The 22,965-nt window shown below is 39.6% G+C and overlaps 2 protein-coding genes across 3 annotated transcripts in view; one reads left to right on the top strand and one right to left on the bottom strand.

Moving 5' to 3' along the window:
* LOC126375124 (hemicentin-2-like) overlaps window positions 1–2,379 on the top strand; it is a 171,523-nt gene extending 169,144 nt beyond the window's left edge. The window contains exons 15-16 of one of the 2 annotated variants that reach the window (XM_050021970.1): window positions 481–660; window positions 954–2,379. In XM_050021970.1, coding sequence (XP_049877927.1) covers window positions 481–660; window positions 954–1,126 — 353 coding nt within the window. In that variant the 3' untranslated portion in view covers window positions 1,127–2,379. Of the gene's footprint in view, window positions 1–480; window positions 665–953 lie in introns of both variants that reach the window. The other variant, XM_050021971.1, reaches the window with a different exon arrangement.
* Window positions 2,380–11,858: 9,479 nt separating this feature from the next.
* LOC126375143 (protein Fer3-like) lies at window positions 11,859–14,757 on the bottom strand. The gene is made up of 4 exons (XM_050021994.1): window positions 14,713–14,757; window positions 14,202–14,295; window positions 13,078–13,241; window positions 11,859–12,023 (listed from the first exon to the last, which is right to left on the bottom strand). The coding sequence occupies exons 1-4, from the start codon at window positions 14,755–14,757 to the stop codon at window positions 11,859–11,861; spliced, it is 468 nt and encodes a 155-aa protein (XP_049877951.1).
* Between the last annotated feature and the right edge of the window lie 8,208 nt (window positions 14,758–22,965).

Here is a 22,965-nt window from a genome sequence, read left to right as displayed (position 1 = left end):
ACAAAAACATCAGACTTTAAAAAAAAACAATTATGCGAGTCCGAATTATTGTATATTATGATGGCGATGGACATCTTCAATTTTCTTCTCCTATCGTGTGGGTTGTGAGGTGGATTACCGACCTCATCAACCCTGGTGTCAGGGTTACTATTGAGCCGCCAAAGGCCCCTGACATGACTCATGTAACGACTACGTACATACATCAGTAAGTAGTAACCGGGACCAACGGCTTAACGTGGCTTCCGAAGCACGGATCGTCTTACTTTCGGACAATCAGGTGATCAACCTGTAATGTCCTAACCAAACTAGGGATCACAAAGTGATTTTTGTGATATGTCCCCACCGGGATTCGAACCCAGGACCACCGTATCGTGAGCCCTACGCTCAGCTACTAGTTCACGGAGACCGTTATCTTCAATAAATGGATCTCAGCTGATATTCTGTGGGCCCATGTAAAACATTCGTTTATTTCCTTTCCAGTTCTCCTCGAGAAAGACGTGGGGATATCGCTAGGAGCAGTGGTCCTGGTCGCAGTATTCCTCATCTCGACAACCCTGGCAGTGCGGTTGGCCAGACGACCCCGGTCTAAGGCCCCGGCCCCCGTCATCCAAGTGCTGCAGCTCGATGAGGTGGCCAGGGACTACCTGGACAATATCGGAGGTCGGTTCGTATCCAATTGGCATCTTCATTCATTTGTGGTAATCACTCATTCATTTAGCACATTTTTAAGTCTTTCGAAACATTTTCGCGAAGTTTAAATAGTAAATTTCATAGCACGTTTAGTGTCATTTGTCCTAATAAGGTGCGTGGACCGACATTATGTGAACACTGAAGTGCACCAGCCAAGTTGAGTAAAAAAATTCGAAAACAATTAAGCATATTTTATGCTCTCTTTAGCTAATGATAACTGTTAAATTGTCTTTTTCTCATCGACGATTTGTTCCTTATGCCAGAACATAAAGTTCACGCGTCGTGCAGCCTACGCTCATGCAGCAGCGCTTATTCTGACAACTCGACTGAATCAGCGCCACCTGTGGACAGACGACGGAAGCCTCGAGCACTTTGGGATCAGTGGGAACCACCGCCTGACGTCACACTCACATTACACCGAGAAAGCGCTGTCTAAATATTTGAAGCCAATGCCATCAGCGCCATCTACCAGTTTGGAATGAAACTAGCGTCAGTATCGCCAAAATTATGGTTTTATTTTAATGGCCTAAAGAGACGAAAGGACTCCAGTGCCAAAACAGTAAAAACTTCTTTTATAAGCGTAACGGTGGCCATCTGTAAATTGGTACTGGAACTACTGTTGAAATTGTTAGAAGGAAAGTTTCCCTCACATCAAACTGCTTCAATATTGATATAAATATTACAAACATCGCAAATTACAGTTTATTTTCAATAAACAGGTAGTACCAGAAACAGTACCCCTCTCCGGTTGATTGAGGGGAGGCCTGTGCCCAGCAGTGGGACGTATATAGGCTGTTTATGTGTACCAGAAACAGCACTGTAATTTGATAGATTTTCCTGACATATTTACCCAGCGAAAACTCTCATTTGTTAGAAAGAGAGAGATAATAAGGACAAAAAAGCGTGGTAGGGTCAAGCATGCATACTTACGTTTTAAAAAAGAAAGTTCTATAATAGGTATTGTATTATACTTTCAAGTTATTACTGGCCTAATACATAAATTCCGGAAATATTCCCATTAGGTAAGGATAAAAAGAGATTTCTGTCACATCGGAACAAATTAAATTCGGCCCGTTTTGGCAAGAAATAGGATAAGTATAAAGCATGTTCTGTAAATATTGTTCCTGTTTCTCTTATATATATTGTATAACGACTGAAATCATCTGAAAAACAAAAACTTCGTCAGAATTTTCTATAATAAGTACCTTTTAAAGGGAAAATGCAAACTTCCTTTTGCCTCCCCTTTTTAAAACTTGAATACAGTCAGTAATACACAACCATTTTTTTTTAATTTATGAGAATAAAATGTCGCGTCAATAGGTACACATACTTTTTGTACATTACTATAATTAAAAGAAAATTGTGTTAATACAACAGAAAATAAAGCATCCTTTTATATTTATTAATTACTACTAAAAAATAAAAAATATAAATTATTGTTGTAATAAAAAATATCATAAAGATTTAATTTAATTTAAGTTCATGGTATCACGGTCCCTTAAAAATGTGAGACCTCATTTTCAACTGTTTTTTCGTTTAGCAATCTGCAATTTCACTATTATTATCTCTAAAAGAAACTGAATGAAATCAGTATATTTTCATACGTTTATTGTTATATTAGTTAAACTTTAAAAAAATGTGTCTACAATCATAAATTAAATGTATTTAAATGTTAAGTACCTGTAAGGTAATATTAAAGTTATTGAATTACATATTTGATTAAAAGTTGTACTTAAGAAAATTGGCGTTTGCTTTGATCCCATATAGGAAAGAAAATAAACAAAAGCATGATTCATATAATACTTTAATATGGATAAAATTTAAAAAGTCCTACTATTTACAAAATTCTTATACGCCTAACTATTAATTTAATTATATTTAAAATAAATTATACTTAATACTAAAATTTAAAATTACGCCAAAGCATCAGGGATGTCTCCTCTACTCGCTGAACCTTTCACTTGTTCAACATTAATGGTAACAGTATTATCCTTGTTACCTTGAACATTTACTGAAGACCCGTCAACGTGTGTATTTGTGTACGAATAATTCGAGTCGGCCACCACGATTGGATTACGACTTAATGACTCTGACTCTTCTGTTGTAGTTGGTTCCTCTTCTGTAGTTGTTAATACCTCTTCTGTTGTTGTTAATTCCTTTTCTGCTGTAGGTGGTCCTGAAGCATCACTTGTTGTCGAATCAATCTTGATATCGTGAGAAACTTGGGTGTAAGAATAATGAGGTTTGACTTCAAGCTTAGCCATCGTGGATTCTGGTGCATTTGTCGACTCCGATTGGACATAAATTAAACCACTCGGCACCGTAGAAACCACCTCTGCTGTAGGACGAGGAGGTACGGGTACAATGGGTATGTTAATCGCTGGGACAACTGCCGGAATACCAGGACCTAAATGCACTTCGCTACAAGGATACCTCGTTCCGTCCGACCTGGTATGATAATGTCTGTTGACTTTAACTTGCACCTCTCCTTTGGGAACTTCTATCACCGGACGATCTTCGATCACTGCGAAAGGCTTCAGGTTTGTATTAATCTGCTTGTATACATGCCGTGAAGGTACTGGTTCTGCAATCGTAACAACTCCATGAGGACGGTTCTCACTTACTTTGACTACAACACCTGATGGAGCTTTCGGTATAGGCTTAATTACATCAACGATAGCAGATGGTGACACTGGTAGCTTCTTTATAGGTGACACAGTTTCTACAACTTTTACTTTTGCACCATCTGTAAAAGTACTCACACTACCTTTTTTATTAATTTGTGTATAAGAAAATCCACTAGTACCAAACTTGCTGCCACTGTCTTCGTGTGAAATTGGTGATGGCGCATAGGCTGTCTTCGGTGGGATATATATAAAATTACTTGGCATTGTAGTAACTACTTCTGCACTAGGATGAGGAGGTATGGGAGCGATCGGTATGCCAATGGCAGGCGCGACTGCTGCAGGAATCGCAGGGTCTATATGCACCTCACTGCAAGGGTACCTCGTACCATCCGGTCTGCTATGGTAATGTCTGTTGACTTTAACTTGTACCTCACCTTTAGGATTTGCTAGCACCGGACGATCTTCAACTTCAACAACTGTGAGAGGCTTCGGATTTGTATGGCTGATCTGCTTGTAAACATATCTTGAGTGTTCTGGTTCTGTCACCATAACAACTCCAGAGGGACGTTTCTCATTTACTTTGACCACCACACTTGCTGGGGCTTTTGGCTGAATTACATCCACTACAGCCGACGGTGATACCGGAATCTTCTTTATTGGCGTCACTGTTTCTATTACATTTACACCTGCATCTCTATGCACCTCACTGCAAGGGTACCTTGTACCATCCGGTCTGGTATGAAAATGCCTGTTAACTTTAACTTGTACTTCGCCTTTAGGGATTGCTATCATCGGACGATCTTCAACTTCAACAACTGTGAGAGGCTTTGGATTTGTATGGCTGATCTGCTTGTATACATATCTCGAGTGGCCTGGTTCCGCTACCATAACAACTGCAGGAGGACGTTTCTCATTTACTTTGACCACCATACCTGCTGGAGCTTTTGGTAGAGGCTGGATTACATCCACTACAGCCGATGGTAATACTGGAATCTTCTTTATTGGCGTCACAGTTTCTATTACATTAACGTCCGCATCTCTATGCAACTCACTGCAAGGGTACCTCGTACCATCGGGTCTGGTGTGATAATGTCTGTTGACTGTAACTTGTACTTCGCCTTTAGGGACTGCTATCATCGGACGATCTTCAACTTCAACAACTGTGATGGGCTTTGGATTTGCATGGCTAATCTGCTTGTATACATATCGTGGGTGTTCTGGTTCTTTAAAGATAACGACTCCTGGAGGGCGTTTTTCACTTACTTTGATTGCTACACCTGATGGAACTTTCGGCAAAGGTTGGATTACATCAATAACAGCCGATGGCAGCCCGGGAATCTTCGGCACCGGTGACACAGTTTCTTGAACAATTACTTTTGAATTTCCTGAAAAAGTACTCACACTGCCTTCTTTATTATCTTCGCTTTTCTTTATTAAATCTATTCCGGAAAGAGGCGATGTACTAATAACTATTGGTTCTTTTGGAGTATTGGTATCCTCATTTTCACCGAGAATGGGCGTGGGTAGTGGAGGAAACTTCTTGACAGCTTCTATATTTGATTGACCAGTGGTAGTGGAAGTATTTACATTTTCGCCTTTAATTTTCTTGCTTAGAAATGGGTTTCCAAATTCATCTTTGTCTACATTATCATCCTTAGTTCCCTTTTCCTCCCCGTCCAGGTAGTACACATTCTTATTGGGTGATTTATCTTGACGATCGTCCTGGGAACTCAAAGGATCTGGGAATACCTGCATACCAGGTTTTGGCGCCCCAGACGTCAAATGACTATAATAAATCTTATCCTTGTTCGAATTTTCATATGAACCCACACCGCTGGCAATTTTAAATGAATATCCCCACATTGATTTAGGTTTGTGCGCTTTTCCCGCAGCTTCTTTGTCAGTGACGTATGATGGGTGTGAAGGCATTTTTGAAATTTCATCTGTTACTGTAAGTGAGGAGTGCTCTTTTCCTGTTGAAGTGCTTGTAAAAGTCGAAAAGCTACCATCTCCGTGGACACGTTTATAATGCGGATTATCTTCTTCTTCAAGCTTAGATGTTTCAAGATCAACTGGCGAAGGCGGTACTATCAAAGGCAAATCAACGAGCAGAGGATTATCTTCTTTTTCCTCGTGTACTACTCCAGACTTGAATGGGTTCTTTGTCATTTTTATGCCTTCATAGACCTTATTAGGATGACTCACTCTGACTTCAACGTTCGACGGTCGTGATATGACTGGAATCGGTCCAGGGTATAATGGTATGGGCGAAACATGCGACATCGTAGAGACACCCAGAGGTAAACCATATATGATCTTCTGGAATCTGTCCATGATATATGACGGCGGCGGTGGTAGAGGTACATTTGTCTCTTGTATCACCACAGCGTGGTTGTCCTTTGCAGAATACGTGACTATGCCATCACCTTTCACCTGCTTATAAGAATAGCTCGTCGGAATAGTTGGTAATGGCAATATCGGCGGTATTGGCACCGACACCAGCGGCTTAAAAGGCAAAGGCGGTGGCTTAAACGGCATAGGCAGCGGCTTGAGTTGTGGCACAACAACATCTGGCACAATTGGACATGGTGGTTTGACAGGTATTGGTTGAGGGGTTAATGGTGGCAATACAGAAATAGGAATTGGTGGTGGTATTAATGCTGGTGGTCGTGGTGGGAGTGTAGGTACAGGTGGCAAGAACGGCCTTCGTCTTAGGACTGGTGCAGGGAATACTGGAGATGGCTGGAATACAGGTATTGGCCTTAGTTCTGGAGGTGGGGGCAACACTGGAACAGGCTGGAAGACTGGATACGGCCTAAACTCTGGTGGTGGAGCAACTACTGAAGGAGTAATCAGCGGTCTCTCATAAACTTCATATAACGGTCTTGGGCTCTGTGCCATAGGGGGAAGCATTACAATCTGCGGTTGGGGCGGCATAACTTGGACAACCTCTTCTCTAGCCTTCAGTAGTCCTGATTGCAGAATGTCTTTGACGTGTTGTAGTGCCAGCAAAGTCTGTTCAGGAGTTTGAGTTCCCAGATACGATTGTAGTACTGTCATAGTCGGGTCCATTTGTATGTGTTGTTGTATAGGAGGTGGTGCTTCTACTACTGTCACTTTAGGTACGGCTTTGACCACAACTTTTTCAAAACCGGGAATGTTTATAACCTGGACAGGTTCATCATTTTGGACTGGCTTAGCTTGACTTATGCCAAGTTTGGCTGTGATCAGATCCTTCCAGAACTGCAGGTCTCGTTTAGATCTGTCAGTAGTGGTGGTGCTGTTGGTAGCTATTGCAGTGGCTATGCATGCCAGTAACACGCACTGTAAAAGAAAAATATCATCCTTAGAAAATGTAACTAAATTGTATAGTTTCCTAGATTTGTCGGAAATGGCATTACCTACTTGGCCGGACAAATGGGGAGCGCTGAGGGCTCTCATGGTACTAAATTTAAGACAACCGGCCTGAGGGTGTCCAGTTGGGCGCGAACCTCGGGTCAGGGCGTCGTCTGATAGGGTAATATTTGAAAGAATTAATCGAACGTAGTGGGTGGATAGCGATACGCGTTGAATGAGGGAAATTGTAAACCACGCTGGCGTGGTCGATATCGGGGTTCTGAAGTGTTTTTTTTTTTCGTGTATTACATAGGTAGGACCATTACTATTTTTACTAGACATAGGCAGGCAAGGTAGGACAGGTTTGTGGTAGTCTGTATCCATTGTTTAGCGTAACAAATGACCCGCGTCCTTATTTGTAGAGTTATTAAAAATGGCTGTTCATGACTGTAGATAAAGAGCCATTTACAAACTAATAAGTAAGTAAGTGAATAAGTTATTTAAGGATTTGATAAGAATAAATAAATAAATAATAATTATAACCACAAGAGACTAATTTGTTTTTTTTTTATAAAATTCTTTCGTCATTTATTTTCTATTTTTTGACAAATAAGAACTCGGTTCGTTTCGGTATTTTACGCAGTATCTATAAGCAAGTAACCATCCGTGATCCTAATTAAAAATAATGCAAAAACAATAATTAGAAGTTTATGCGGGGTTAAGGGTGTAGAGACCCTAGTTTAGTTCCTATCCGTTACCTAGATGGCATACATATAGCGCATTCTGTGTAAAACTTAATTAGTCTTTTTCTTATTTATTATTATTTCTGAGACTTCATTATATTTGTGAAATAATAATGTATTTTTTTATATGTAGTTTCTAATAATAAGGAATAAAAAGAACATTTAAATAGGAAGTTCTCAATAGCTTCAGATCCAAAGTAAACCTGAAGAAAATAAGAACGGTTTATAAGAATCTTTTTTTATGCTTGTACGTTCTCTAGACCTTCAAGTAGTGACAAAAAGATGTAGAGCGCATTTGGTGTTTATCTATTACAAAAAAAAATCGATCACCGAATGGTGTGACTACACTTACGCCATATATTGTTGCCAAAAATTATATAGCGAGGGTCCCAACATCCTTCAGTAAATTCTATTTTTATACCTACCTCAATCAAGCATGAATTTTATGTAAAGAAATCTATAAAAAGTCATCTTAAGTCATTCATATGATAGTTGTCCGAATTTTTTTTTCTTGTGATAGAAATCACCACGTATACATACGAAATATCTAGCTCTAGACTTTATAACTAATACCTAAGTAATAAAAAAATAATACTTAACTAAAAAAGTAATAGCCTCTGTGGTCTAGTGGTTAGACAATTAGGCTCACTATCTGGAGGTCCGGGTTCGATTCCCGATGGGAACTCACCCGATGGAAAATCACTTTGTGAGACTGTCCTTTGTTTGGTAACGACTTTTCAGGCTTGAATCACCTGATTGTCCGAAAAAGTAAGATGATTCCGTGCTTCGGAGGGCACGTTAAGCCGTTGGTCCCGGCTATTAGTCGTAAAAACACCTCCACCAACCCGCATTGGAACAGCGTGGTGGAGTATGCTCCATACCCCCTCCCGTTGATTGAGGGGAGGCCTATGCCCAGCAGTGGGACGTATATAGGCTGTTTATGTTATGTAACTAAAAAAATGATAACTAAGTAAATAAAACTCCAACTTACATTGACCGTCGGCCACCACATAGTTCCACAATTTACTTTTTTGTAACACTTGTACCTTCTCAAACTCAATCACAACTAACACAAAAATCACTTACCATAAACTTATATAATCAGGTCATTTGTAGAGAAAGTCCTTGATGACACTGACTCAGTGTTGGGACATTAGGAAATTGTAAGAAGTCATTAGGGATGAAATATGTAGTAGATGCAATCATTTGATTGTGTAATTCTCAATTGGACAGTGAGAAAAAAAATAACGTGGAAAGGTTTCAGCGGTTTATTATCGGATATTTCCTGTTCCTCCGATCGGTCAAATAGGATTTATTTTCCCTTTTAACCTACAGGTGTTAGATTAGTCTGGCGTACAAGAAAAATAAGTCTTATTGAATCGATAGAATTTTACTGAATGGATTAATCGGACGAATGAGAAACACCCTTATCTCAGGTAGGTGTGGGATAAAAGTAGATTCTATTCACCTCTGCCTACCCTTTCGCGGATACATGCGTACTGCAAAGTTTTAAAGAATCCTATAAAAAAATAAACGTCCATAAAAATTATTATTATTGTTAGCCTGTATGATCGCTCTGCTGAGCAAAGACCTCCCCCATGTCTTTCCAAGTATCCCGGTTCTGTGCGAGCTCTATCCAGTCTTTTCGATAATCGTCGAGATCATCGCGCCATCGTTTCCGGAGTCCACCACGTCTACTGTGTCCGTTTTGTGGTACCCAGTGCGTGATGATCTTTGCCCATCGTTCCGGATAAATGCGGCACACGTGTCTAGCCCAGTCCCACTTTAGCCTGGCGGTCTTCCTGCCAACATCAGCTATACCGGTTTTTGAGCGCAGCACAGTGTTTTTAATTCGATCAATTCGTTTTACACCTAGTATGCTGCATAAAAATATAAATGTTTATTTCTTTTTTTTTTACACTTTTTTAATAGAACACCACTTTCAATACATCGCACCGAGGCCAAGTTCCCAACAAGCTAGCAGCATTTCCTCTCTGAATTGCCAAACTTACCCCTTGACAAAAATAATTGCCAGCCCTGGCACCTCAGGGAAAAAAATTAAAAAACTTACATAGACAAGGGTTGTTTGCATTGCGCGCTTACTTTTTTATATGCGCAAATGTCAAATTGCAACAAGTATTGATTTTTTAGATGAATTGCTTCCATGTGACCTTTTTAACCCACAAGTAATTTCATGGGAATTTTACGTTTAAATAAATAAGTAAGCGAATATCCAATCACTGCTCACAATCCAAATTAAGACCTTATCATCAAGTTTGGCTTAAACTTGTCTTTTGTTACTTGTGGCTCTACTTACCCCTATAGTTTTACTCTTGTAAGTTATATCCATTTTATTCGTTAAATCGTAAACACGCAGGACAAAAATTCACTTTGCTCAATAGACAGTTAATTAAGTTGTGTAATTAATTTATTGTGTGATTAATACTAATGAACTTCAAGGTGTACCTACTTAGTCACAACAATATTATTATATTTTTATTTTATTTGAGGAGTGGAAGAAGGGAAGAGAGGCCTTTGCCCTGCAGTATTAATGATAATAATAATTTTATTTTATTGAATAACTAACTTTGCGCCCGCGATTTAGTCGGCGTTAACTGCAGTTATCACGCGCGATTCGTTTTATTCATTCCGTAAAGGGTGTCCCTTATTCTAGAACTGCCACCAAAAAATGCTTATAACTTTTGAGCGGCAGACCGACAAATTCTGATATTTGGTGACTTTCGACAAATTTTCTCTGTAGCCAGAATCCCGATCCATGATGATGGCAGTGCCAGGTTAAAGGACACCCGTAAAGGAACGATTTCGGAGATCAAAACTACCCAATTTGATCTAAATCGGTTCAGCGGTTTAAGCGTGAAAGGTAACAGGGGGGTTAAAATGGCCACATCGAATTCATTTGTTTGCATTACGCACTTACTTTTATATGCGCAAATGTCAAATTGCAACATTGCTTTCTTAGATGAATTGCTTCGATGTGGCCATTTTAACCCCCCTGTTACCTTTCACGCTTAAACCGCTGAACCGATTTAGATCAAATTGGATAGTGAATTACCAGCCTCATCAACATTGTTATCAGGGTTATTATTGAGCCTCCTAAGGCCCCTGACATGGCTCATGGCTAACTTACATCAGTAAATAGTAACCGGGACCAACGGCTTAATGTGCCTTCCGAAGCACGGATCATCTGATTTTCGGACAATCAGGTGAGCCTGTAATGTCTTAACCAAACTAGGGACCACAAAGTGATTAATATGTCCCCACAAGGATTCGAACCCGGGACCTCCGGATCGTGTGCCCAACGCTCAACCTCTGGACCACAGAGGCCGTAACAGATGACTACACAGTTAATTTCGCATTTATAATATTATTATTATTTAATTATTTTAGTACCTAATGGATCGTGCGTAAGTATGTTACATACATAATTTGCCAACGTGGGGCTGTAAGTAACAGCCGAATTGCATTTGAACTGCAAGCTAGCTGGAAAATTTGTAAAATACCTAACCGGGGTGATTTCCAACCAGCTGAACGCTTCTTCTTCTATCGTGTGGATTGTGAGGTGGTTTTCCAACATCATCAGCTGAACGCTGAAAATCATAAGTAAAGTAGGTAGCTAATTTAAGAAATCCGAAATAAAATTGCTTGGTTTCATTTTTATCCGTTTAATACACAACGATATATCTAATAAGGTACATTCTTAATACTAAATACTTACACATTAATTTAAAATATATACGACTAATGGAAGACTAGAATGTGTTAAGGTTATGACTATAATTTCCGTTTACAATGAGTAGTAACAGTTGCAATTGCAATTAGTAAGACTAACAATCTGCCAGGTAAGTTTTAGATATGCTATCTATAGTATCAAACAGATATCAGTAAGTAAGTCTTGAAACAGAACCCTTAGTTATTAGTTGTTTATGCAGCAAGCAAGATGATGTAAAACCGCCTTTGGTAAGGACTTTTCAGCCTTGAATAACCTGATTGTCCGAAAAAGTAAGATGATTCCGTGCTTCGGAGGGCACGTTAAGCCGTGTCCTTTATCCTGGCACTGCCATCATCACAGTTGGGGTTCTGGCTACACAGAAAATTTGTCGAAAGTCACCAAATATCAGAATTTGTCGGTTTGCTGCTCAAAAGTTATAAGCATTTTTTGGTGGCAGTGGTGGCAATAAGGGACACCCTTTACGGAATGTATAAAACGAATCGCGTGGTGGAGTATGCTTCATACCCCCTCCGGTTGATTGGGGGGTGGCCTGTGCCCAGCAGTGGGACGTGTATAGTCTGTTTTTGTATGTATGTAAACCGCATACAAAATTTTGCACCCCGCCAACTCGCTTATACCCCTTGGATCGTGTTATCAAGATGAAGCTATCAAACAGAATGTTGAAGCAGGCCTTTGAAGGTAATTTCTTATTTCCCACCAGAATTTCAAAGTCTAAGCACACCAAGGAACGTCGCTGAAGACATGCCGTTGGGGATGGGGCGCCGGCGGCCCTGGTGGTGAGCCGTGCAGCAGCTCACACATAAAGCTGATGTATGTGATGGCTAGCCGGAGAGTCTCGATGCGCGAGAGTCGCTTCTCGTATGCGAATGTTGGTACCTGGGTGATTAACACATAGTTATACATAATCTGTCTGATGGAAAGACAACCTCCTCCCAAAATGGGTCGTGAACTAGGTTCAAGATAAATTATGAAATTCTGATTACTAAATAAAGACAGATCTAAAACTAACTAAAAACATTTTCTGTTTTCTATTCAACTGATATATGAATTTTAATCAAGAAAAACGTAATAATAAGTCCGACATTTTATCACGTTTTTCGATGACGTCACAGTGTGCTTTTTCATACAAATTCCATAGTAATTTCGTGTTTTGACGTTTAGTAAAAAGTAACTGATTTGACTAGTTGGAAACTAGCCTATTAGTAAGTAGGATTTAATGAACCGGAAGTAATGAAAGTAGATATGTAAGTACCATTGTACCATTGTAAATAGTGGTCAACAGTATCAGCTTCACCAGCTATATATCTACTTACATAAATAGTCAATAGGATAGACCACAAGCTACCTGTATCTACTTCGAACCGGTGCCTCTGAGGAGCGTCGCTCACTAGATTGAGACGTGGTCGAAACACAGGCGCACAGGAATTGTACCGCATCTAGTTTTTCTTTAGGAATATATGACAGCGCCCTCACTGGACTTAAGTAAGTCGAAGCAGCGGCGTCGGCGTCGTGGTGGAGTCGAGGCGGAAGCGCAAGCGGCCATTTTGTTTCGCAAGTTGACAGGTAGAGATCACGCCGCGACTCGCCGCACCCGCGCCTCTATTCACGCGTGATTAGGAATATTAGGATGTTGTCATCCTAATATTCCTAATAAATATGATGTAGGGTCTTAGTACTTTTCTCATATCGTCCTTTGCAGTACGGTCACGAGCATTAATATATTATGTATACACTTTGGTACCATGTCACATTAACTTTTTTGACAAATTGAACTGTAAGTCTCACTAAATGTCAAATATGTTAGTGCGACAGAGTCCTAAACTGGGTACATTATATTGCTCATGACTGTACAGACGATTTTAACCAACTTGTCTAACTAACCTGTTAACCTGTGTGTCGAAGTATCCTGCTAATCGTGCGTATTACGTACCTTTCGTCGCAACTTGTCGAAGGCCTCGTTAAGGTTGAACATGCGCCGTCTCTCGCGGATGTTAGCGGCGCGACGCTGCGCGACAGACGCGACGCGCCTGCGCGGCTTTTTCCCGCCTGGAGGGACGCGCGCGCCGCCGCGACCGCACCCCGCCGCAGACCATACTGTCGAATGATGGTTGTACAAAAAATATTGCAAAAGAAAGCTTTCATGGTAGTCTAGTTGATAGTCAGATAGACAAAGGTAGGGGTTAGGTTGTAAGGATGAGTGACAATTACATTCTGCGGACATACTTGTGATACCGCCATATGAAGACCACCATTGGTACGAAGAAGAAAGGGAAATGGCGTAAGGGAATCGTCCCTCGACAAGTAGACGAAGTCGAAAGCGGATCTGTCTCCTTGGAGATATTTCGGTTCGCAGTGATTACATCCAGGTAACAGCGAAAAATAATGAACTCGTAGATTTTGGTACCTACTGCAAATTAGCATTACTCCTGTTCATGTTGTCTCATAAACTGTGTATACCTTTTACCTTTTCATTCATTCCCCTGTAATGTAATAATTATGAATCCATTTTGAGCATTACGTTACAATACTGCATATCTGCTTATAAGCAGTTCTCCTCGGATCTGTTACGTTACAATACACGCGAATGCTCCTAGTGAGAGAGCACCTTTACTCTACACACTGGCTATCTGCGTACGCTCATAAGTACATACTTATAATGCAGTTGGATTTTATAATCCGCCGTAGTATGCCTCCACGCGTACTGAGTACTGACGATTAGGTGCTCTTCAAAACACTGTGTGTGTCTGACCATCCCACTGGGTGAAAGTGAGTTTATGTACTTCCTACTTTCCTTCAGTAATATTCAACCCGGATAATTATGGAATCGCCTTATTGAATATAATTAATCGCCATTACTAAAAGGCCTTGTTTTTGAAGGTACTTTACGTAACGGCCCTGTTATGGAGTCCATACTCCTTCCTTCACGCTATCTTTCAACTTTTTTTCAGATGATTGAGGGGAGGCCTGTGTCCAGCAGATGGACGTATTATGCTGTTTATGTTCAAGAAGATACGCCACGACGTCCATGACGTCATGTTGATTAATGATACCTACCGAGATCGGCAGGCGGGAAAGCCAGGATGTCGGGGTATGGCACGGGCGCAGGCGGCGCGTCCCACAGCGGCCCATACGGAGACACCTCGCTGCCCTGTCACCAGGATAAAATTAAAATGTATAAAGTTACCCTTCTTTCAAACATTTATCGTCAAAAGCAAAAAAAAGTAGGAGTCAAAATATTATTAACTTGCGTTACGCCATCCAAAAAAAGATAAACGGCGCTAGATGACCTACTTCCGGATCGGAAAATTAGTGTAATTTTTACAATTCTTAGGGGATGGTGTCACTTTTCTTAGGGGGGGTTACTTTACCTTTAGATAACAGGGGGTATAAGGGGGGTTAAAAAGGCCACATTGAAAAAAAATCATCTAAGAAAGCAATACTTAAAGCGACCTTTGGACCTTTTAAGTCCCCCGTTATTTATGGAATTAAAGTAATCACATGACCACGGAGGCTGTTAATTAAACTGACGGATTTTCGAATCAAATAGGGAAAAAATAAAACTCACGGCTGAGCTACTCCAGACGTGCGGCGTCTCGCTCCCGTAGGACATCAGCGGGAAATGAATCTTGATACCTGTTCCTACACCACCAGAACTAAACCACTGGCACCAGCGACCAGATATAGCGAGATCACAAGATGACACGACCCACCGACCAGCGCAAACCAAACGCCAAAATGTACTAAATCAAAACATTATACTGGCATACTATACGAAATATGATCGTGACCATTTTATTAATTTTGCGACACGTTCTAAATTCCACCTAAAAGTCACCTGCACTAAAACAGTTTTTGGTCAACAATAGCAGGGACCAGCGAGATGCAACCCTAACCATGTTGGCACCATATTGAGGAGCTGTGATTGGTCGATGAGAGGGTGAGATGAGGGTGGTGGCTTCTGATTGGCTGCAGCTGTCATAGGGGCGGTATCGACTTCTAAAGGCAAGATCGAGCCTTCGGAGGCTCTCCGTAAACGTTTTCCAAAATTTCGTGGTAGATTCGCTGAATTCTCGTGTAAATAGTGTTAGATAAGTGTATTTGAATTCATTTTATTTTGTTTAATTTCTGTAAAAAGTAAATTGCGAGTAAGTAACTAAATAATATGTTTAGTTTTAGGGCATGTTCCAAATTAAGATTCCTTCAAAATCTTCAATCGTGATATTTTTTTACGTGACTTATTAAAGATTTGCCTCATGGTCATAGCATTCACTAGGTATTTAGCCGGGCACAATATGGAGACACTCATGGAATTGTTTTTTTTTTTTTTAAATAACGTATCTTTAGTTTCCACATAAGTAAGTACCTGAGTAAAAAGTTTTTGATATAGGTAAGTACCTAAGTAGATTGTTTGTGGTAGGTAAGTACCTTATACAAACAGTTGACCGAACTGTGCTTCTGGCCGGCTCTTAGAATAGTGGCTCAAAATCTGTAACAACATTGTCATCATCATCAGTAACGCTATTTTAGATGTAGCATTCTCCATTCTTGTCTATCATTCGTTTTTGACTTCTTTATAAGACACGACGTTCGTCTTCTGTTTAATTTGTTTCATATAAACTCTTCTTGGCCTTTCTCTTTCCTTCTATCTTCCCCTTCATTATGTTTTTATTAAATTCGTCGAATTTCAATCTGAATCTTGCCTCTGTTGTCCTCGGTAATCTTCAATAATTGTCAACGTTGATTCTGTTAAATATTTAGCGCTAGGAACTTCCGCGCTTCTTGGAAGCCATCATTACCGTAAACGCAAAAATATCCTAGAATATTTTGTCTTATTAACTTGTAGATTACCAACACGTAAGTTCTAAGTAGATATTTGCAAAAAGGCAAAAGGTTCTACGATTATTTTTGCTTTAGGTAACAGTAATGATAGTGACCATCGGTGTTCGAATTTTAAATTTGAAAGTTCGAATCGATCCACCTTGGGTTCCTAGCACACTTGGCAAAGCTAACTTACTTAATCAGTGGAGTCAATGATGGGTTTCACTTCTATTATCTATCTTGCTAGGGACGTCCGATTTTGGCGATTTTTTCTTTTGTAAGCGTAGTTTTTTATATAATTTAAAATCAGAAGGGGCACTAATCGGAAGCCGTCTGTATAACCGTATTTTTCTTAGAATAAAAAATCTATCATTTTATTTTATATTTATTAATCGAAATATTTATAGCGCCACTCAAGATGTTTCTAATTTTAAATGATATAAAAAACTACGCTTACAAAAGAAAAAATCATCAAAATCGGACCTGTCCCTGGCAAATTAGAAGTTAGGAAGCTTGGGCTTTATTGACTCCACTAAATGCTTCGAAACTAAAAAACATCAGCAAGTGTCACACCATCGAAGGATAGTGCGATAAAGATCCCAAACAGTAGCTACTTTCAATGAATAGAGCACCTGCGTCGCCCTATATAATGCTAAACTGTATCTAATATGTCCCTGATGTCATGATTAGGCGTGACCGAAACAGATGGCTGTTCTATAGAATATTGAATAACGCGTACAGTTCGCCCTTTCAAAGCGCAAATTGGGGTATTTGTCACTTTTGACGCGAAATCGACGAAATTAAACCAAATCCACAGAAATCAGAAAATATGTTCGCGAGGGGATAGAACTCTGATTACAATTTTGCCAGCGCTTGATTGATTCACGCGTTAATTTCAATTTTATTTGTACCTTTAGGCTTTTATTATTAAGTAGATTCCATTGGTAACAAAATAGGTACTTACCTACTTACCTATTTAAAATGACCATTAATAACAGCAAGAAGGTAAGTATATAAGAAAGTACTTTCGTTTATGTGCGTTACTACTATCCTAACTGATTGGGTAACGAGCTAATTCCAAACTAAAACCCAAAATAAGTTCCAACTACCTACGTACTCATCATCATCAGCCCATTAACGTCCCCACTGCTGGGGCACGGGCCTTCCCTATGGATGGATAGGGAGATCGGGCCATAAACCATCACGCAGGTCCAGTGCGAATTAACGACTGCTAATGCAGCCGGGACCAACGGCTTAGCGTGCCTTCCGAAGTACGGAGGAGCTCGAGATGAAACCTTTTTTTTTGTGGTCACCCATCCTATGACCGGCCTTTGCGAAAGTTGCTTAACTTCAACAATCACAGGCCGAGCGCGCTTACCGCTGCGCCACCGAGCTCCTCACTTGGTTTATATTAAAGATGACTTTAGGCATTCAATAGGTTTCGAAAGTTAAAGATTTTCATGGAAATAGACACTGGTCCTGATTCTGTATTTTTTCTCACTTCTCATTCGGGGATCGCCGGTTCGAACCCCGGTAGAGGACTTGCACTAATAAGTTATTAATTTAAGTGCGATTTTTACTAACGCAGTTGGCTCGATCATTATAGACGACGTTACGGCTCACCACCTATCACGTTGGTCTAACAGAAAGCTCGGTAAGATGTGGGTACTTAGTTCATCTTCCGATGAATGTACGGTCACGAGCATTTATATGTATACACTTTGGTACCATGTCACATTAGCTTTTTTGACAAATTGAACTGTAAGTCTCACTAAATGTCAAATATGTTAGTGCGACAGAGTTCTAAAGTGGTTACATTATATTGCTCATGACTGTACCTCTAGCTACCTTATGTTATGCTATTAACAACTTTATGCTATTAATAACTTTAGGTAAGTACATTCAATTTATGAATTTTCAAAATTATGGATCTTCATGATGATTTTTTACAAGTGCCATGTCCATTGATTATTCCAACCACATATAAAATGTGTCTCACTCAGGGCCCAATTTCAATCCAATATTAGGTAAAGCACATTGCGGACACTATAAAACACCTCATTTTACACAGAGATTGACATTATTAGACTAAAGTGAGACCGAGGGGGTGTGAGGTCAATCTAGCTCAACCGCTGGTGGGGAGCGCAGTTGCCGTTCCATACGTAGTACTCGTATTATTCCTTATTCTATGGCAATAGGCTTCAGAACCCCGATACTTCAGAGCCCCGATACCAACTCCGCCGGCGTGGTCGACGGTTTCCCTCATTCAGCGCTTATAGCTATCGACCCACTAGGTTCGATTAATTCTTTCAAATATTCTTCCTCTCACACGACGCCCTGAGCCGAGGTTCGCGCCCAACTGGGCACCCTCAGGCATATTGTCTATAATATTGTACCGGGTGAAAGCCCTCAGCGCTTCCCATTTATCCGGCCAAGTAGTTAATGCCATCCGTGGCAAATCCACAATAAGTCACAAAAAATGGCAATAGCATAAAATAATTTTATCTCACAAATCTTCAGATTTTGTTTAATATTATCTCACTCTAAAAGTCACCTCAGATCTCACGGACTTAATCCGCGTCAAATTATAGGATTTAGCTAAACATGTCAACTGTATTACACGCTTGAATCACTAGGGGGTGGCCAGCGAAGGGTGCGTGCACGTGGACAAAATATGTTTTGATATGATAACTAGAGAGGGGCTTTATATAGTTTATACTCTAATTGTTTTTTAAATTTTGCAACCCCTGCGGTAAAGGGGCGTTAGGCCTATTTCGAATGATTTAAAAAGTCATCGTGTTAATGGTTTAAACTATTTTAGTGATTAGAATATACAAGTATTTGTTGAATGTTTAAATGTTTTTATCTTTACTTACCTTATTAACACCTACTAAGTATATATATTTTTTTTAAGATTTTTATTATGCCCCAGTTTAGTATAACTTTGGGCGTTAACGATTCCAGTCGTGAATTTTTAGTACCTACGTTACGACTTTTTGACTCTCTGATTAATTTAACTGAGTTAACTAAGCCACAACTCACGCCCGTAATACTTACCGGTGTGGGCAGAGACAAGTCATCAGAATACAATTTGCATTTTGCAGCCACACTTGGAAATTGAGACGATTGCTCCGCTGAACACCCAAAGTGTGCTCCTGGTGGTAGAACGGGTAAATTCTAATGCTCTGTTGTGCCCCTTTAGTGGTACAGAAGGGAAACTTTTGAGTTACCTGTCGTGCTCCTTTTAAGTTATGAACACATTGGAGGGACTACTAAAATGAAATAAGTACTTGAAATATTTGTTTTAAATGTATAATGTTAAGTATTTAAAGAATAAAGAACATTTTATTGAACCAAAACTTTCTTCCTTCTAAGTTAAAAAAAATATATACACTTCTCATCAAAAAAATCGAAACACTTCCGTTTTCATTGTTTCTGTCCGAATTTAACACAAAAAAGAATTCATACGATGAAAAAAAATACATAAATGTATAGCTGGCAGTTTGACCATTACAGTAATAAGCGAAAATTCTAAATTCAAAATTAGAATTTCATTTGTTTATCTTATAAACGAAATGAATCACTGTTTTGAGACAAATGTGTGTTTAGGGTTGGAGTACATTTAGCGTTTAAAAACTAAAAATTGGCGCCTATCCTTAAACTTTTTGTTTTTTATTTCAATACTGTGACTTTGGGACGTCTGAAAAAAGGTTTTTTTTCTAAAACGTATGGATACTTCGCCCACAGAAGCCGCCCAAGTTGTGGCATTGCTGGATTCTGGCCTTAGTCAGCGTGTTGTGGCTGCAAGACTGCATCTAAGCCTGTCATCTGTTCATAGAGTCTATAAACGTTATCGGGAGACTGGTTTGTTCACGCGCCGTTCAGGATCTGGCAGGAATCGGGTCACTTCTGAGCGAGATGATCGATTTATTGTAACAACTTCTTTAAGAAATCGACGCCTTAACGCTTTTCAACTGCAGCAGCGGCTTCGTGCTGTACGAAGGGTGGCTGTAAGTGACTCTACAATTAGAAGAAGGTTGAAGGATCGTGGACTGGTACCGCATAAGCCAGCAAATGGGCCGAAATTAACTGCAGACCATCGAAGAGCGCGCCTTAACTTTGCACGTGAGCACCTAAATTGGTCATACCTACAGTGGAGCAAAGTTCTCTTTTCTGATGAGTGTAAAATTATGCTGTATGGTAACGACGGAAGGAACAAGGTCTACAGAAGAGACGGAGAACGCTATGCACAATGCTGCATTGAAGAAAAGGTCAGCTATGGTGGCGGTTCGTGGACGGTTTGGGGAGGAATCAGCGCCGACGGTAAGACAGAGCTTGCTTTCGTGTCTGGGCCACGTCTGCCTGCACTAAACTGTCATCGGTACGTCGAAGAGTGTCTCGAGCCTCATGTGATGCCCTATGCACATTTTATTGGCAACGGCTTCATATTCATGCACGACAATGCTAGGGCTCACACCGCGGGCGTCGTACGAGATTATCTTAACGAAGTCGATATCTCTATTATGGGATGGCCAGCAAGAAGCCCGGACATGAATCCCATTGAACATCTGTGGGATGAATTAAAGAGACGAATTCGAGCAAGAGATCCTGCCCCAGAAACACTTAGCCAGCTGCAAGATGCAATCCAAGAGGAATGGGACAATATACCACAGCATGTGATCGTGACTCTCATCCGATCGATGAAGAACCGTATGGAAGCAGTAATTAGAGCTCGGGGAGGGAATACAAGTTATTAAATAAACGTTTTTTAGCTTTTTTTTTCATTTACGTGTGTTGTTTTATCCATTTCCTTTATACTCCATACGGAATAAAAAAGACTCATTTAACAAAATACGAAACCTATGAAAAATTCATTTAAATTTAGAACATTAACATTAAGATTTGATAAGCTCATATTACTCACTATTAAACGATATTTAACATTTATTCCTAAATGTACACATTTTTCTGATAATCCTGACAAAACGTAAACTTGCAAGGTGTTTCGATTTTTTTGATGAGAAGTGTATTTTGCTACTTATAATGTCTTTAATAAGTAGATTTTATTGTAGAGATACTATAACTTATTTGAAGTACTCTTCAGAGTCAAGTGCAAATAAAATAGTCATCATGTGTTCCATCCTTTGTAGGGGTAAAGTGGAACCATAAATATAACGACATAAGATGTGCTCCACCAAACCACCAAAGGAGCACTACGGATCATACAAAATTTACTCGTTCTACCACCAGGAGCACACTTTGGGTGTTCAGCGAAGCAGTCGTCGAAATTGAAGAATTTTTAATAAGTACACTTTTATTAAAATAATTTTCTAATATCAAATGACTCATCTGATAACTGCACGAGCGAGAAGAATCTGATTTCCTGCTCCAAAGTTAATATGTTTTTAATTAAACGGAACCGTAAGTAATGCGCTTGTTATGGATGCGCCCCTAGATGCAATATGTGCAAGATAGGGGTGGCATTTTTTTAGGGTTGCCACGGCGGAACTATTTTATTTTTTTATTTTATTCTAAGCTTATTCTTAGTTTATACTCAGTAATAAAATGTTACACCAGGATAGCTTGTAAGGCCCGTACTTTACGGTAAAGAAATGCGGATTAAGTTGATTTCTCGTGTGTGGCGCTTCTATCGTGTGGGTTGTGAGGTAGATTACCAACCTCATCAACCCTGGAGTCAGGGTTATTATTGTGCTGCCAAAGGCCCTTGACATGGCTCGTGTAACGACTACTTACTTACATCAATAAGTATTAACAGGGACCAACAACGGCGCTCGGTGACGGCAACAGGACGTTGGCGGGTGTTTGGCGCTGTTACGTACATATATCTTCGCCAAGACATTTCTTGTACGGTCTTTTCTTTTTTGAACGAAAACGAATATTCGAATTGAAATACCTGCTTATAAGAGCAAATATTTTACTGGAATAATGTGATCCGGGCATGACAGGTAAGAAATATCTTCACAAAAAGTGTTTTGCAAAAGAAAATACAATGGTTCATCTTTTACTTAGTGTATTTTCCTTAGAACTACACAGATCACACATGTAGAGAATAATGACATCAATAATTGCAGTAAGAATTCTATTACATTCAGTGGATATTCAGACAGATTTACATTGAAAATACGACATCAATTCGGGCCAATGTAGAAAAGTAAATAAGCCCTATCTTCAAAGTGGCATACTCCTACTGATTCCTGTACACACCATATAATTTAATTTTAAGTTATACCTGTCATTTTCCTATCTGTTGAAAAAGAAAGGGACGGATAATCGACAGGTATAAAATTTATGGAACACACGTCAATTGTAGGAAGAAGTTTAAAAAGCCCTCCCAAAATTTTATATGGGCCAGGTATAACTTAAAATAAAATTAGGTGTCTACAAAAATTGGGTCATTGTGTCAATACAGATTTTGTATTACAACAGTCAGACAGACAACAATAGTTAGGCACTAAATAAGTATTCATATTCCAGTATACTCAAAGTTTACCTGGAAAAGATTTCTCATTTGTGTGTATTTCCTGTATGTGAAAATGCTTTGTTATGTTATGTATATTAACGACAATATAACATACATAAATATAGGTTTATTCCCTTTAAAAAGTTATAGTTAATATCTTATTCGTTACCCGAGCCAAGTTTTTCTGTTAATTTCGTTATAAATATTTTATCCATATTTTAGGTACAATTTGAAATGGCAATTACTGTACGTTGTCACCCCTATCTGCCATTTTTATGGATTCTGATTCTGTAACAGGGATTTTAATATCCTGGGCACCTGTAATAGGGGCTTGCGCCCCAGTCTGAATCACATTAACAACATTCGACGGTGCAGTAGAAATTTCACTCTTACTATTGCCCAGGTTAACTATCTGTATTACGCGGACTTTCACTGCTTTTGTTTCTTTAATGCAAGATTCACGATTCTGAACGCTGTATGAAGCATTACCATGGTCTATAGGCTGTGTGGCATCGACTT

This window comes from Pectinophora gossypiella, chromosome 18 (assembly GCF_024362695.1).
Source record: "Pectinophora gossypiella chromosome 18, ilPecGoss1.1, whole genome shotgun sequence".
NCBI classification, from domain to species: domain Eukaryota; kingdom Metazoa; phylum Arthropoda; class Insecta; order Lepidoptera; family Gelechiidae; genus Pectinophora; species Pectinophora gossypiella.
The sequence above is the reverse complement of the archived record's forward strand: the minus strand, read 5'-3'. Positions and strand labels throughout refer to the sequence as shown.